This window comes from Fomitiporia mediterranea, assembly GCF_000271605.1.
Source record: "Fomitiporia mediterranea MF3/22 unplaced genomic scaffold FOMMEscaffold_4, whole genome shotgun sequence".
In the NCBI taxonomy this organism is placed as follows: domain Eukaryota; kingdom Fungi; phylum Basidiomycota; class Agaricomycetes; order Hymenochaetales; family Hymenochaetaceae; genus Fomitiporia; species Fomitiporia mediterranea.
This window is the reverse complement of record NW_006760389.1, coordinates 2,769,304-2,784,474: the sequence shown is the minus strand read 5'-3', so window position 1 is coordinate 2,784,474 and position 15,171 is coordinate 2,769,304. Positions and strand designations below refer to the sequence as shown.

The 15,171-nt window shown below is 42.0% G+C and overlaps 6 protein-coding genes across 6 annotated transcripts; 5 read left to right on the top strand and 1 right to left on the bottom strand.

Moving 5' to 3' along the window:
- Positions 1-4,087: 4,087 nt before the first annotated feature.
- FOMMEDRAFT_27320 (kinase-like protein) lies at positions 4,088-5,467 on the top strand (the record flags this gene model as incomplete). Its single annotated transcript, XM_007264805.1, has 8 exons — positions 4,088-4,162; positions 4,186-4,335; positions 4,412-4,543; positions 4,609-4,874; positions 4,895-4,987; positions 5,046-5,180; positions 5,236-5,292; positions 5,350-5,467. The coding sequence occupies 8 exons, from the start codon at positions 4,088-4,090 to the stop codon at positions 5,465-5,467; spliced, it is 1,026 nt and encodes a 341-aa protein (XP_007264867.1).
- A 928-nt stretch (positions 5,468-6,395) lies between these two features.
- FOMMEDRAFT_139660 (uncharacterized protein) lies at positions 6,396-8,301 on the bottom strand. The gene is made up of 4 exons (XM_007264804.1): positions 7,502-8,301; positions 7,221-7,432; positions 6,889-7,154; positions 6,396-6,825 (listed from the first exon to the last, which is right to left on the bottom strand). The coding sequence occupies exons 1-4, from the start codon at positions 8,243-8,245 to the stop codon at positions 6,587-6,589; spliced, it is 1,461 nt and encodes a 486-aa protein (XP_007264866.1). The 5' UTR covers positions 8,246-8,301; the 3' UTR covers positions 6,396-6,586.
- A 902-nt stretch (positions 8,302-9,203) lies between these two features.
- On the top strand, positions 9,204-10,205 carry FOMMEDRAFT_27318 (uncharacterized protein; the record flags this gene model as incomplete). Its single annotated transcript, XM_007264803.1, has 1 exon — positions 9,204-10,205. The coding sequence occupies one exon, from the start codon at positions 9,204-9,206 to the stop codon at positions 10,203-10,205; it is 1,002 nt and encodes a 333-aa protein (XP_007264865.1).
- Positions 10,206-10,862: 657 nt separating this feature from the next.
- Positions 10,863-11,681, top strand: FOMMEDRAFT_154259 (uncharacterized protein; the record flags this gene model as incomplete). The annotated part of the gene is made up of 1 exon (XM_007264802.1): positions 10,863-11,681. One exon carries the CDS (start codon positions 10,863-10,865, stop codon positions 11,679-11,681), a length of 819 nt encoding a protein of 272 aa, XP_007264864.1.
- An 854-nt stretch (positions 11,682-12,535) lies between these two features.
- On the top strand, positions 12,536-13,180 carry FOMMEDRAFT_154258 (uncharacterized protein; the record flags this gene model as incomplete). Its single annotated transcript, XM_007264801.1, has 1 exon — positions 12,536-13,180. One exon carries the CDS (start codon positions 12,536-12,538, stop codon positions 13,178-13,180), a length of 645 nt encoding a protein of 214 aa, XP_007264863.1.
- Positions 13,181-14,109: 929 nt separating this feature from the next.
- Positions 14,110-14,751, top strand: FOMMEDRAFT_154257 (uncharacterized protein; the record flags this gene model as incomplete). Its single annotated transcript, XM_007264800.1, has 1 exon — positions 14,110-14,751. The coding sequence occupies one exon, from the start codon at positions 14,110-14,112 to the stop codon at positions 14,749-14,751; it is 642 nt and encodes a 213-aa protein (XP_007264862.1).
- Between the last annotated feature and the right edge of the window lie 420 nt (positions 14,752-15,171).

Sequence of the window (15,171 nt, the reverse complement as noted above, 5' to 3'; positions counted from 1 at the left end):
CTATTAAAAAATCTGAGTCATAACCCTTCAGTACTACATTTACTGTTAGGCCTCTACAAAATCCTAGAGTACATAGTTAGGGTCTAGGAGTTCTAAGGTGACTTCCAGATTTGTAGAAAAGGCTTCTTGTTACAAATCCTACTTGTTACTTGTTATTACTCTAATGACCTGACAGATATGCTGTTACTTTTACAAGCAGTCCTTAATCTAGTGTCCTAACTTTCTGTAGACAAAGTATGCTCCTTACTTTTAAGCTTCTCTAATGTTCATTAGAACAGATTGATCACAAATTATAGGTGGATCAATCTAAGGGCTCAGAACTGTCAGAGCTAAACACATGTGTAAGTGTTCTGTACAGACTTAACACATCTGAGCTATAGCTTGGTTGAAGGAAATAGTATGTGTCTTCCACTCAGTGTAAGTGACCAGTTTTAGTATCATTCTAAGAATCTTATTAACTAGTTCTGAGTAAAGAGCTTTTTCTAGTATTCTAATAAGGACATCATCAAACCTGAGCACAAATCCTACCTTCTGGGCCAGGATATTAAACTCCTGAAAGAAGGTATTAGTAGAATGTTTGCCCTGTCATAGAGACACAAGCTTGTTCTGTGTATTATACTTCTTATTCAGATTAATGAAGGAAGTACAGAGCTACCTTATAAATCCCAAATATGACTCATTGTTCTGAAGTCAGATTAAGCTTCCAATCTGATAGCCTTCAATCCAGTTCTAGGCCCAGGTGGCTGTATTACCTTCCTTCATAAAGGAGAGGACAAATAGGACACAATTAAGATTTGAGGATAGATTAGTCAAAGTAGTAGCTACATATAGTTCAACTTAGTACTAGAAGTCCTCAAAGTACTACCTATTAAAGTCTGAAGGGTAAGCTACATACACCTTCTTTCTAGAACAGGTTACAACTTCTGGAACAATTGGAACAGGTTCTGAAGGGGCTAGGGGCACATAGTTAGTAAAGGCCTCTTAGATAGAGGTCTGTATGTATTAAGCTAGATTTGCTTATAACTACTAATCTAGCAAAACAGTAGGGGTGACAGTCAGTGTAGGAGGGTCTATGTTTACACTACAAAGGAATCAGTACTAAACTAAAAGGGTTAATGAATAGAAGAAGGGTGGCAAAAGTTTAAAAGGGTTTAGAAAGTTTAAAATTTAAAAATGTAAAAGAGTCAGGACAAAGAAAAGAGATTGACACAATAGTAAGTACCAATGCTTGAAATGTAGGAGAGTTATAGGGTAGTAATGAGTAGTCTTAATCTGATGTCAGTAATAGTATAGAGGGGACCCAAAGGCTCAGTAAGGAGACCCAGGCTACAACTATTCTACACAATAGAAATACAGAACACAAGTACTAGAACATAGTCAGAACCTACAGAACAGACAGAGAGAGAGAGTGAGACAAGAGTAGAGTATATAGAGTGAGCCTAAGAGTACAGGACTACCTAGAGTAGACAAGATCAAGACTACAGGACCAGTCTGATCTTGTACACCTATATATACTAAACTACACAAGAGTACTCAGGGAGTATGAGCTACTAAGAATGATAAGCTATAAAGAATGAAAGAAAGGAAGGTCAAAGATAAAGGTACAAAGAATGAAGGGATGGACAAAGGGTAAGAGACTATAGAATGAACAAAGAATAAAGGGGTGGTCAAAGGAATGGAATGATAAAGTAAGGAAGGGTAGTAGTAAGAGTCAGCACACATATAGTCTATAGACAGTGCCCCTGAGGGACAGAAGTCCTAAGTTCTAGTACAGAAGGGTGTAGAACTCTTAGAACTGAAGGTACAAGAGTAGAGAACTGTAACATATAGTACTTATTATATAAGCTAGTCTTTGCTCAGCCCCTCCCCCTACTCTAATTCCTACTATTAAGTGTAAGAATGTATTGGACATTCTTTGACAATATGCTAGTAGTATTATTGTAACAGTTCTACAGGTTAAAACATATTTTTAAGAGTGTCTAAGTACAGATTTTTTGTTAGACAACTAGAGGAAAGTTATTACAAATGTACTACACACTAAAACTAACACTATAGCTACTATTGAAATTGTTGAGAAGTTTACAAACAGTACAGTACAGTACAGTACACAAACAACTCTTCCTCCTCAACTTAATTTACTCTGTCTTCTCATTCTGTTCAGAGTAACAATCTTCCTTAGTTACAAGTTATCAAGTAGGACCTACTAGATTCTGTCTGTGTTCTGAAAGAAAGACATTACATTAGGCAGGCCCCAACCCTCAAATTGTTGAAGAAGTTTGTAATCAATTAGATACTAGGTTAGACAATAATAGTGAATCTGAAAGGGAGGACAAACTTGCTGACAAGATCACAATATCAGATGGTTAATGGCTCTATACAATGTTGGAGAAACTTGCTCTCAATCATGTAAGTACTGATACAGTATTCATCCTTACTAAGATGCTTTGAAAGTTTTGTGCCAAACTCTTTAAAAAGTATGTATCTTTAGTTAAACAGTCTTTACTTAGTAACTACTAGGGATGCTAGATGACTGTAGAGGAGGTTTGAATAATTGCATTGTTGTCTACTTTTAAACTCCCTTGTTGTCTCCTCAACTAACTATTTCATGTCTTATCTTACTTATTTTTCACATTTTCTTAATCTTTAGTTAACATTTTCTTAGTATCTTACATAGTCATATATGTTACTACATTACATAACTTTAATTTCTTGCTTTTGTGAGGCTAGAGCCTACTTTCTATAGTATTATATGTACTGTCAATCAAAGAAATATATTTGATCCCGTGTTTCCAAAAATGGTAGTATATTCTCACATATACAGTTATGAATATTAGTCTTAATAAATAGACATCAGACCCTTCCCAACAATATTCATTATGACATATCTGACTGTACTACACATGAAAAAGTGTATTTCTACTTAAGTACAAGTTGATTTTTTATTAAGTACATAATGTAAAAAATACATATTTCTTAGTTAAATTAGCAAATTCACTTTAACATTTTTAATTCAATCAAATTATAGCTATTTACAAAGAAACTTGACAATATTGTACATATAATATATTATAGTATTCATGATTTTTCTTAAGAAGAAATGTACTGATTTGTATAAGTTATAGATAAGTCTTTGAATCTTAATATATAAGTTAAAAAACTGTTAATATAATACATGTATGTAGATTACTTTATATCTCAGTCAGTTTTGTATATTTTTCTATCTAATTTATACTAATAGAAAGCTATAATGAATAGCTTTCTAAAAGTATTTTTTATATTTTCTAATAATGTGTATTTGTAGAGTTACAGGCAAATTAGCTAAAATTAGCTAATTATGTTAACAGTTTTTAGTGTTACTAAATATACCTTGTATTTCAGTATAAAAATAAATTATAACAGTTGTGTGTGTGCTAAATCATTTGAATGGTAAGCACATTTTAGAGAATGTTGAGTAATAACACTCAGACTTAAAGTCTATCTCTTTATATACAGTATATTATTTACTTACATTTTCTGACTAAACTGCTTCAAATACAAGTATTGTGTCTCTGACCCCTAAAATTATAACTGTGACAAATAAAAAGGTTTCTCTTCATAAATAGACTAGAAACATGGCTCAATGATATAGTTTGTGTTACATTCTAACAGACAAGTTAATGTCTGTCCTAAGTCTGTATTACTATTCAATCTAACCTTTAATCAAATAGCTATTAACACTAGTGGTTATTTCTCATGTTTCTAAATCACATATTTATTTTTCCACATTGCTACTTCAGCCTACTGTACAGTTTGCTTGTGCACCTAATTTGGTGCATTGTCCTAATGTGGAAGAAGTTTTAAATTTGCTTTGACAAGCCATCATTCAGATTTGATGAACTATTTAATATTGCTTAACTGCTGTAAGCAAACTGCACAGTTATATATAAAAGCCAGATACTTTATACCAGAGTATTGACATTGCAATTCTACACACAACCTGCTACCCTCCAACTGTATCTGAGTAGTAATAGTACAGAAAGTGTTACACTCTCATACATCTGATAATAAGAGAGGTATACAAACTAAGAGATGCCTCATCATCATCACAATGATAAACGTGATAGCCATGGAAAAGAGAAAGAAGTTACTTATACAGTGTTACATCATCCTGTCCAACGTAGAAGTACGCTTCCTTCCTCTATACAGAGTTTTTCCACTCCTACCAGATCTGTAACTCTACCACTACCACCACTACCACCACCACACTATGAGACAGACCTCATGAAAATAGGAAGCACAGTACAAGGTTATACATCATTAGAAAAGATTGGCAAAGGGAAGTACGGTACAGTACTTGTAAGTATATCAATTTTGTAGCTCACTACCAACTGGCTCAATACAATTTTATACCTTGCAAACTTCGGATTGATAGAAATGCTGGAAGCAAGATACTGCCAAAGTAGTAGCGGTTAAAGTACTCAAAGGAGATGGAACAGACGAAACGAGAAGGCAACAGTTAAATGAATGGAATACAATGCGAAGAATTGGGATACATAAAAATATTGTAAGCAAACTATTCAGACATATTTATTAAATACTTATATATTGAAATTATGTACAAAATTTAAGATAGGATCAAACACTCTAAAATTCTTTGAGTATACATATAATAGCTACGTTTATAGATGCATTGCAATGGAATATGCTGAAGGAGGTACTCTTGAGGCTTACATGCGGAGTCACAAAGCAATCCCTTTAATCAATATTAAGTCTATCATATGGCAAGTAACGTCCATAAAATATTATCCGTATATTTCTAACTTTCCTCTTCAAAGGCAAATATCGGAAGGATTGAAGTTCCTGCATGGCCAAAATTGCATTCACTGCGACTTCAAGTATGTATATTCCTTTACAGTGTTGTACTGGTGTTCACCAATCTATATAGACCGGGGAATGTTTTGCTAATGAGGGTCGATATACTTGAACTAAGGATTGCAGATTTTGGGACGTAGGTTATTATATCATTATAGTGTTCGTTCCAAACGTTGAACTAACTGCCTATACAGATCGACATGGATACCTAAAGGACATTCAGAGTTCGTTTATGCCGCTGGTGGAGCGATTGGATACTTCCCTCCTGAGCGTGCAAAGGATCCGGAAAATCAGATTATTTGCTCCGGAACAGACATGTTTCCACTCGGGTAAGTTAAACAAAGCCACGGTACTTTGGAATAATTCAGTAACCGCTTCTTTTAGTATCATACTCTGGGAACTATTTCATGGCTGGCATATGTTTCCTTGTACGACAACGAAGTAAGTTGGTTTACTTAAAGCTTAGAGCTCTGTTTGATGTTGAATCCCTGGCACAAGGAAAAAAACCGAGTTCTATAAGCTTACCGGGGAGAAGTATTGGGATACATACCAGTGGAAACAAGACCCAGAAGGCAAGTCATCTACCTTCTTACTTCACAAAACGCTCGACCAATAAATGTCATTTAGCGCAAGTGGTAGCCAGAAGATTACTGGCTCTCGACTATAAAAAGCGGTGGACAGCATCCGACTTGCTTGCAACAACTGTCAGTTGTATATGATACTCTTCTAATTCTGTGTAATATGCTGACTGTACTACCTTCCAATGTATAGTGGCTTTACAGCAGTTGAAGGCATAAAGCTAGTGAACTACATTTTATGCCTGATCACCTTTTGCCTCATGTTGCCACTAGACTCAATGTTAATGAGCCCCTGAGAGTCTAATGTAGTAGAATCTAATTGTAATTCACCAATGTATGAGCGTTAGTAAAATATTCACACGTACATGATAAGAGTGAACATAGGCTATTAGGCCAGGGACACCCAACGCAAACCCAACTCGACATCGATCCGTTACGAGCATTGCTCATCTCATGATAGTTGCTCAATAGTAATTGTTTCACTTAATGTTAATCTATTATAGCAACACTGACCTTACATAGGAAATACATGTTTCGATTTTCAAAAAAATTTCTTGCCTCGGACCGACGAAGGCCTGGTTATCCAACTGACTCGGTCGTATATTATATTAAAGATTAATTCGTTTAGTCTGAGACGACTTGCTGTCGGCGGCCTGAACCATAATAAGTTTGTTATACAACAACTTACCCGTCTCGAGCAAGTAGATTCGCTAAGCCTGTTTCAGAGGAGGCTTGTAACAGGTTGTAACAGGAGAAAAAACATTAGCCAACAGGACAGATATGCCGAAATTGCAATTAATTTGTTTGTTTAAGTAATTATGCGTACAACGATGCATTCGACGCTCTGAACGTCGACCATTCATCCGCACTTGGAACATATTTGCCACGAAGGTCACAAGGAGAAACTTGAGTAAACACCGTCATTCCTAACCTAAGAAAGTTCTACAGGTGTCGTTAGCCTGAAGACCGGTTAGAAGTTATTGTAATTATATTCTGAATCAAAGGCTGGACTATAATACATCAGGTAGGTTCAAGTAACATAGCAAAGTAGTATGACAAATGGTCAATTCTTGTGTGCGAGTATTGCGAAAGTAAATTGGAATGAATTATATGGAATTCACCACGAAACGAAGCGTCCATTTCATGCTGTTCTACTCTTAAAGCTCGCTCTTCTTCTTTTCAGCCGCGGATTTCGCTTCCTTAGCCTTCTTTTCTGCTTCTGCACCTTTCTCCTTTACCGTCGTCTTTGTCTTGCTTTCTGCGCCGCTCAGGACGTCGAGGACTTGACCCAAGGTCTCTTCGACGGAAGTGACTCCCGAAGCGACGAGAGAACGGAGGCGGGAATAGATTTGCTCGAGGAGAGAGGTAGTCTGAACATAGCGAATACGTGTCTCCTCTGAATACAAAGTGAGGAATAAGAATGGGGGATCCGAAAACAAGCAAACGAGAATGAACTTACGAAGGAGGCCAGGACGGGATGTCGGAAGCGCATCCTCAGACAGACCGTGATTACGCAAAAATGCACGGAGACGAGCATCAGGCCACGTGAGGTAAGCTGCAGTGCGAGCATTGGCTTCGTTGTACTTTGCGTTCATGAGTTTCACGAGGTCGTCGCGCTTAACTTGCGCATCGCTGCGGATATAGCCATGATCAATGAGCCATGACCGTAGGTCACTGTCCGACCAGCTGGACCAAATTGTGTCAGACGCAGAGGCATAGTTGGCACTGATGAATGACGCGTTAGAACAATTATGATGTCATAGTATGAACGATTTGCAATTGCAAACATACGCAACGAGTTTCTGCAGTTTTTCCTTCCTGACTTGTGCGTTGGATTTGATAACATTGTGCTCAATCAGCCATTGACGCAGCTCGCTCTCCGACCAGGTGTCCCAGACGTGTTGTTGCGGAACGTAATAGTAGTTTCGCATCTTCGCCGTCAACGCATCGCGCTTTTTCTCGAAGTCGGATTTAATAATTCCGTGAGAAACTAGCCATTCATGCTAAGGGGGGAAAAGCAAAGAGCATGTAAACAAATGAACATGTCATCGAAAAGTCAGAAAAGCGCTCACGATATACGAGTCAGACCATGCATCCCAGATGGAATCGGAAGTTTTCGCGTATGCATCACGCATATAAGCTAGCAGTTCAACTCTTGTAGCCTGTTGCTTTGATTTGATTACACCTTTCTTGACGAGATAGTCGCGAAGCTGATTGTCGTTCCAGGTCGAATACACGTAATCCTTCGAGTCATCGAGTGAACGAGCTAGAGAGCTTGTTGCCTGTGCCGCAACGCTACTCGCCGTTTTCGGGGCGTCTGTCGAGAATGACGATACTGACTTGGAAGCCTGATACGCGGCATCACCGTAGACAGCGGTACTTGCAGCACGTGACGCGGTTGACGCAAAGCTGGAGGCAGCATTTGTGTAACCGCGGTAGTGCTGCTTTGCAGCTAGCACCAGCTGTTCGCGTGGACCAGAAGGCGCTACAACGCCCTGTTCAAGCAAGAACTCGCGCAGACGGCTCTCATCCCAAGTGTCGAACACAGATTCCTTTGTACTACCGAGGACTTTCTGAGCTTTCTTGTATTGCTCGTATGTCCAAGCGCCGGCAGAGTTCCAGTTGGATGCAACAAGGTCCTGAAGCTCCTTCTGGTTATATCCCTTTGGAGGCTCAATGTCGTGCTCCTTCAACCATGTCTTAAGTTGCTTCGCGTCCCAAGACGAATACTCCGGCTTGTCAGACGACCACCAGGAGGCGGCAGCGGGAGTACTGGTGACGGTGAGTGCGACGAGAAAAAGGTGAGTTAAGCGCATGTTAGTTGAGGGACGTCGTAGTTGGAGAGAGAGGAGAAATGACGCGCATCTGGTTCTTTTGTAAGAATAGGCGGCGCTGTCTGACTCTATGACGGACGAGATGCCAATGACCTCATACGCCGCGTATGGGATCCACCTGCCATATTTGGGATAACGCTTGGCACGTAAAAAGACCACAACAATTCATCTTTTTTGCTCGATCCTTTCTAAGTTTCTTTCAAAATCTGTCAATACATTCGAATAGTCGTGTCTTTTCTGCACCCGGACCCTGAGTTCCATGGCCCTAATTTGGTTAGCTTGAATTGGCCACTCACAATTTGACTTGAATTTCACTAAGTCAAAATAAAGTCCTTTTAATGAAAATACATGTCTCCCTCCCTAATCCTAACCAAATCCCAACCTAATACCTAAACCTAACAACCCAGCTTAGCCAAAACCTAATTGGGGGGGCAGAGCCCCCCCAAACCCCCCTCCTAACTTCTTAGTCTGAGAACTGCCACACAGATATTAAGTAAGTGGCCATTCAGGGTCATCCCTAAATGGGCTGTGGGATTCAGGGTCCGGGTGCAGAAAATCAAAGGTTCATTCAAATTCCTTCTCTTAAGCTGCCACTTTCACTCTAATACGGATAAATTGTTTTAATTGTGTAATCTCAGCTTTGAGGATGATATGGCTGCAAAGATTTACGCGAAGATTTCTCTCGCCACTGGTCCTGTGTTAACTTTGGCCGTTGTGGCCTATCTTGCCCAAAATCGATAATTGCTATGCTGCTCAAACCACCGACCATGTTACCCAGTGACCTTGCTTCCTGACCTGCTTAGTCTTGTGGCCTTGCGCTTCATTTTTTGCCAATGCGTGCGTCTATAAAAGAACATCAGTTCTATTCAGGTGCAACTACTTCATCCACAACTAAACCCTCCAATATTCAACTAACGGAGATACTCGCGCTGAAATTTCCATGTCATACGCATATCCTTGGCAATCTCAATCGCAATCTCCACAGCTACTGGGTCCCTCGCTCTCAAGAGGGCGGGGAGGCTGCGAGTCGAGATTCAATCGCGGCCAATCCAACGCACAGGAAGACGACGAATCTGTACTCGAGCATAATACGACAGCCCTTCCCCCGAGTATGGAGCTTCCCTCGGACGTTAGTCGCGGCTTCAACCACGTTCTGCGTCAGCAGCGTTCAGAATACCTCGGGGATCGAACGCCTAGAGCATCGCATCAACAGCAGCGCTATGGTACATTACCAGCAAAGAACCTACGCAATGCTCAGAGCCATTTGCATTTGCAAGGCTCCGGGCAGTATAGTGGAGCCTCGTCATCGTCTATGGTAATACCGAAGGCAGCATATCTAAACGCTAATCCGCAAACGCAGACCTCGTCTCTATTCAACACCTCCATCGGCAAGTTCAGCGTAGATCCAAATCAAAACAGCATCAATATATCGCTATCCATACATCCCTTCCAAGACCCCGGGCTTCCGATCCTTGAAAATGGTTGTCACTGCAATAACATAATCTGTACCCTCTTTGGTTCAGATTCCCGTTTCATGAACGAAGCCGCAACCACCGAAGGGTTCACACATATCGCAGTGGTACTCGGAATGTGGCGTATTCATGTCGAAGGTCGCGTAAGCCACAGCACCGGAGAGAGAAAACCAGTCCGCGTGAAGGATCTCGTTAATGTAATTCATGCGGAATTACACAAGCTCATGGGTCGCGATTACCAGGACAACATCCTCGCGGGCATGTCCGATGCAGATGCATACAAGACTAAGTATCAAGTGGACGAACACGCTTTTGTGCGGACGGGAATTCGAATGCACGACACGAATAGAATGATGTATCTCCAGAAGGTCGACTACGTTGAGAAAAATAACACGATTAGAGTGGGCCCAGCGCTGTATGTCAAACGGCTGTATTCTCAGCAGCACGTCTGCATAGTTGGCCTTGCATAGAATGAGAAGGGCAAAAGTACATTATTCTTATGAATATATGTTTATTATCATGCATATGTTTGAAACCATTATATGTATAGCTCCCTTAGTTTTACTATGGTTATGAAATACCTTGCCCAATTACTTGTCGCAAGATTTCTCTTATTACGACTAAAATTGGAAGTCCGGCTGAATTGAAAGCGAAGTGGACAAAGCTGTCCAAACAAAGGCTGTTGTCGAAATGTACTACTTCAATGTTCTTTCTCTTTTTGAACTCAACGCTTGTCTGCCATCATTCATCTGTGTGCCACATGAAATTTGTTAACCCCGAATGGCTGATTGTTCGCCTATCTTGACTGACGCGTACAGTTCGGGCAAGAATTCTAGGTTTCTGTACATGCACAAGAGCTTAGTCCTGTGGCCGAACAAATCATTGGACTTACAATACCCACATTGAATCCGCGTACCTCTTATGCATTAATGCATTCTGATGAAAGCCAGGGAAGTTACGCTTTATATCTCGGCCATACGGTACTGTAGAACATCACCCTGACCAAAGTAAAATCCCTGCGTATAAAAGGAGGCTCATTCTTCTTCGGAGACGGACCATCGAAAACCCACAGGCTGAATCCTCTCATCCTTATTCCGTTAGCAAGTGTCCTCATTTCTGTCCTCAGGATGCCATTGGAGCCACCATACGACTCGACCCACAGGTTCCAAAACTCTTCACCCACGCAATACCCAGCGAATGTCGGAGAACTGGTTCCCAATGTATATCAACAGCAGCAGTCTAATGCTCTACCACCGCTACGCACTGTCTGCAGTAGACGAGCACTGCATTCGCAGCGTCCACCCAGTGATTCACCGACTTTTCAGCCTTTGCTGGTACCAAGGAATGTGTCTCATAACCGCAACTCTGCGCCGACGACATCGTCCGACCCTGGGCTGTCATTTCCCGACCACCATATCGAACTTGACCAAGGAGAAAGCCTCCATGACGTTCTGTCCAAGCCGATGTTCCACGGTCCCCACACTCAACATCTGGAAAATCCGTGTCATTGCAATAACATCATCTGCACGCTATTTGGATCAAATCACCCAGTAATGAACGAGCCTGCGACCCGAGCACGCTATTCGCGTATCCACGTAGTGCTCGGCCCTTTCTCCTTCTACGTTGATGGTCGTAAAAGCTCTCGCACTGGAGGCTTGAAACCTGTCTCTGTACGCGAACTTCTTAACGCAATTCATGAACGCCTGCACATGCAGCTTAGCGGACTTTTCCCAGTACACTTCCCTTTAGAGCAGAGGCCCACTATTGTCACTCAAATGATTCAACATGCGACACATAGAACTGGATGTAAGCTGGATTACGTTCGTGCGCCGCCACGATTGCTTGTCGATTTTATCCAGAGAAACAATTTTGATATTACTAGTCCCGCTATGTATCTTAAGCGTCTCCAGTCTGATCCGGCCACGTTCAAAGTCGGTTTGGTTTAGATCAATATATACGCTATTTTGGAGATTCTCATGATCGTAGCCTGAATCCGAACGGCTGCATACAGCTGATAATGCATTCTCGCAAAGTATTGGATTGAAGAATAACCTTGCGGCAAGTCTATTATAAGATAGAAACGTTTACCTCGAAATGTAGTAGGCGAGTAACGAAAGAAAATTAAATGAACACTTTCGAGGTACGGAAGAAGCGGGCCGACTCAGCCGAGAACAAAATACTGTGCGAATTTATTATATAAATATATAAACAAAATAATTAAACAAACAAACAAACAAAAACCCGCTTTCTTCTCTGTTCTGCACCTCGATCTCAGTTCGATCCCGGTACTGCCCTGAACTTGTGGCTCTATTATGAACTGCTGGTAGCTCCTCGTCTCAGTCCACAACACATCTTGTGAGGACGAAACGAACGGAGATATGCTTGTCGCCACTTGCGGCCAAACGACCCAGTGGCTTCGTCAGATTTCGTACACCCACATGGACGAAAGGGCTTATGTACCTTCTTGTCTCCGTGCATAAGAGCAAGTTTTCCTTTCGGCTTCAATATGAAACGAGATCAATAACGGTCATTTTGAAGCGACTTATCGATCGGCCACTGGACTCGGTGTTCGTATGATTATCATGGGCCACCTCTGCACAACTTTCGAAAGCCACTTCCCTACAGCATAAAATATAAAAGAGAATAATATCCGTCCTGGACGGTCATCGTCCACAAAACAACTCTCCCGTCTTCATCGATCATCATTAAAGCCGCACAACGCAATCGCGCCCGCGACGTACTCACTCACTGTCGTTCATCCGGCTTATTACGACTAGTTTTCAGGAGCTCAAAGAGCGCAATGTATTCTCACAGCAATAACCACCAAAATAGCTCGTCTGAATCTCAGGCTTCAGCAGCACAATTTCGCGATTGGTTGAATAGCGTTGCACGGTACCATGTGGATCCCAACCAACGCGACTACTGTCTCCACCGGGTCTTATCTACGCCGACGCTCTATGGTCCACGCACTCGCTACCTCGAAAACCCATGCCGTTGTAACAACATTGTCTGCACTCTGTCTCGTTGGATGGACGATCGCGGTATGAACCAGTCAGCGACCCGAGTGCGCTTCACGCGTATCGATGTGATTCTGGGTTTCTGGAGTGTTCGGGTCGAAGGCAGAACCGACCCTCGCACCGGGGAACGTAGGCCCGTTACAATACACGACCTAATCACTGCAGTTCACGTAGAGCTGCATAAACCAATGAGCGTCTTTGAGCTAGAGGCGTGTCTACTGCCTATAGAGGCGTGCGAGCATCGTCGAATCTTGCGTCAGACGCGCCAGCATTGGAGGCAGAGGACAGGACTCCGGTCTGATGACGATGATCAGTTATACGAGAGAGTTGACTTTCTCCAGAGACACAATGCAGACATTGCTAGTCAAGCGATGTATCTCAAGCAGCTTCATTCGGATCCGACAGTGTGCACGGTCGGACTGATTTAAAGGGATAAACAAACCCGGAGTCTGAATAGCTGACCATAGTCATTGGTACGTATCCTTGATGACCTGTGCGCAAAATATTGGACTGAAGGTTGCGGTGATAGTGAATCTGTCACGAAGAATATTTCTGTGAAGATGGGTGAGTGGATCATATTTGCCTCACTTTATTTGCACTTCCGTTGAATACATGCAACTCTGAATGGATAAAATTCGTATAAGATACAATAAAAACACATGAGAATCTCAATGTAAGAGGGAACGAGATCGTGAAGTAAAGGATAGTATGACGTGTGACTATGGTTCCATTACTTATGTAAAAACTGGTTAGTTTAGGCTACGCGAAAAAAGGACCACAATAACACTTCCCTTTTCACTGCCCTAGCCCACTCTTGTCCTGTGCTGATGCTACGGTCGCGAAACCCCGACGCGTCTACATCACGACCTGGAGGCTTGAATCGAGAGGTTGGCTAATTTCTAATCATACCTCCAGTTCCATAATCCTGATCAACAATCCTACAATGGATGAGAAGGCTAGGACTGTAATACTGTATAACTGTCTATGATGGCGCACAATGACAAGTCGCTTATGATTCAGATACGTATCTCTTGGCCCCTCCAAATATTGCCGCCTTCCAAACTAGATGGCCTGGCGTCTACCCGAAATGATGCGCTTTGACTACGCTTGACTCTTGGGGGCCACACTCAGCCACGTACTGGAAATCCACACTGAAGCATGCGTATATAAGAGGGATTAATTTCGGTCTTTGATAATCTATCGCCCTCGACGTGACTCCCGTTTTACCGCCTATTAACTGAAGCGACACAACGAAACCCTACTACGATATATTCGACGTATTCATTCTCCACGACTGCTTCCCTGTGTGTAATCCAACTTTTGCCGAGCATCCTACTGCAAACCCGCCATTGTTCCAATGCGCTCCGATCGCACGTATCTAGAACATGAGGACCAAATCACGGCCTTCTGCGACTGGATGGAACGTGCGAACTCTCATCACAGTTTGGCTTCATATGATCCAGGCATTCTCCATGAAATCTTCTCGACAACGCTCTATAATCCACGCGTTCCCAATTTACGGAATGAATGCAACTGCAATAACATGCTCTGCGTGTTAACACATAAGATGGACATGCACGCATTCTGGGACATGCCAGCAACCACGATTAGATCCTCGTCTATGACAGTGCTGTTGGGTCCTTGGCGCATTGACATTGAAGGCGAAAAGGACCACGTCACCGGGGAACAAGAACCTGTTTATTTATCTCACCTCATCAGACGTATCCATTGCGAATTGCACAAACCTATGGAGATCTTCGATCTTGACATTAAAAGAATTCCGGCGCATTCCATCGGTCTATTTTACGAATATCGCAGAATGCTGCGTCAAACCGATGCTTATTGGAGGCAGAGGGTGGGGCCGCACTCCAGCGCCAGTTATAGGGGGTATGAGAGGATCGACTTTCTCGAGCGTTACACCATTGGAAATACAGACCGAGTTATGACCCTAAAACTCGCCTTCCCGATCCCTGGTCGCCTCTGCGTCGCGCTAGTTTAAGGAATATATCATGTATATGTACGACTATTCTTGCAACTTCATTGTTATTGTGTGCAATATTAAAGAGGAAATTCGTTGATCGTTTCGGGTGCTGATAACAACACAGGTTCTCTTGAAGAAATCAAAGACATTGCATCGAAACTGACAAAATCCAGGAGGTCAACTTTGGAAAGACTCAACTCGAATTTAACGTTTACTTGGAATTTGTTGCAATGATTGGTGTATCCTGTTTCATGGCTGCTTCCGCGCTGAATAAATAACTTGACTTACATCCACATAGGGCTCGGTACCGTACCATATACGGATACGGGCCGTATAATACGACCCTTATACGGATACGGGCTGTATAATACGACCCTTATACGGATACGGCTCGTATAATACGGTGCCGTATTTCTGAACCCGAAAACCTATACGGAT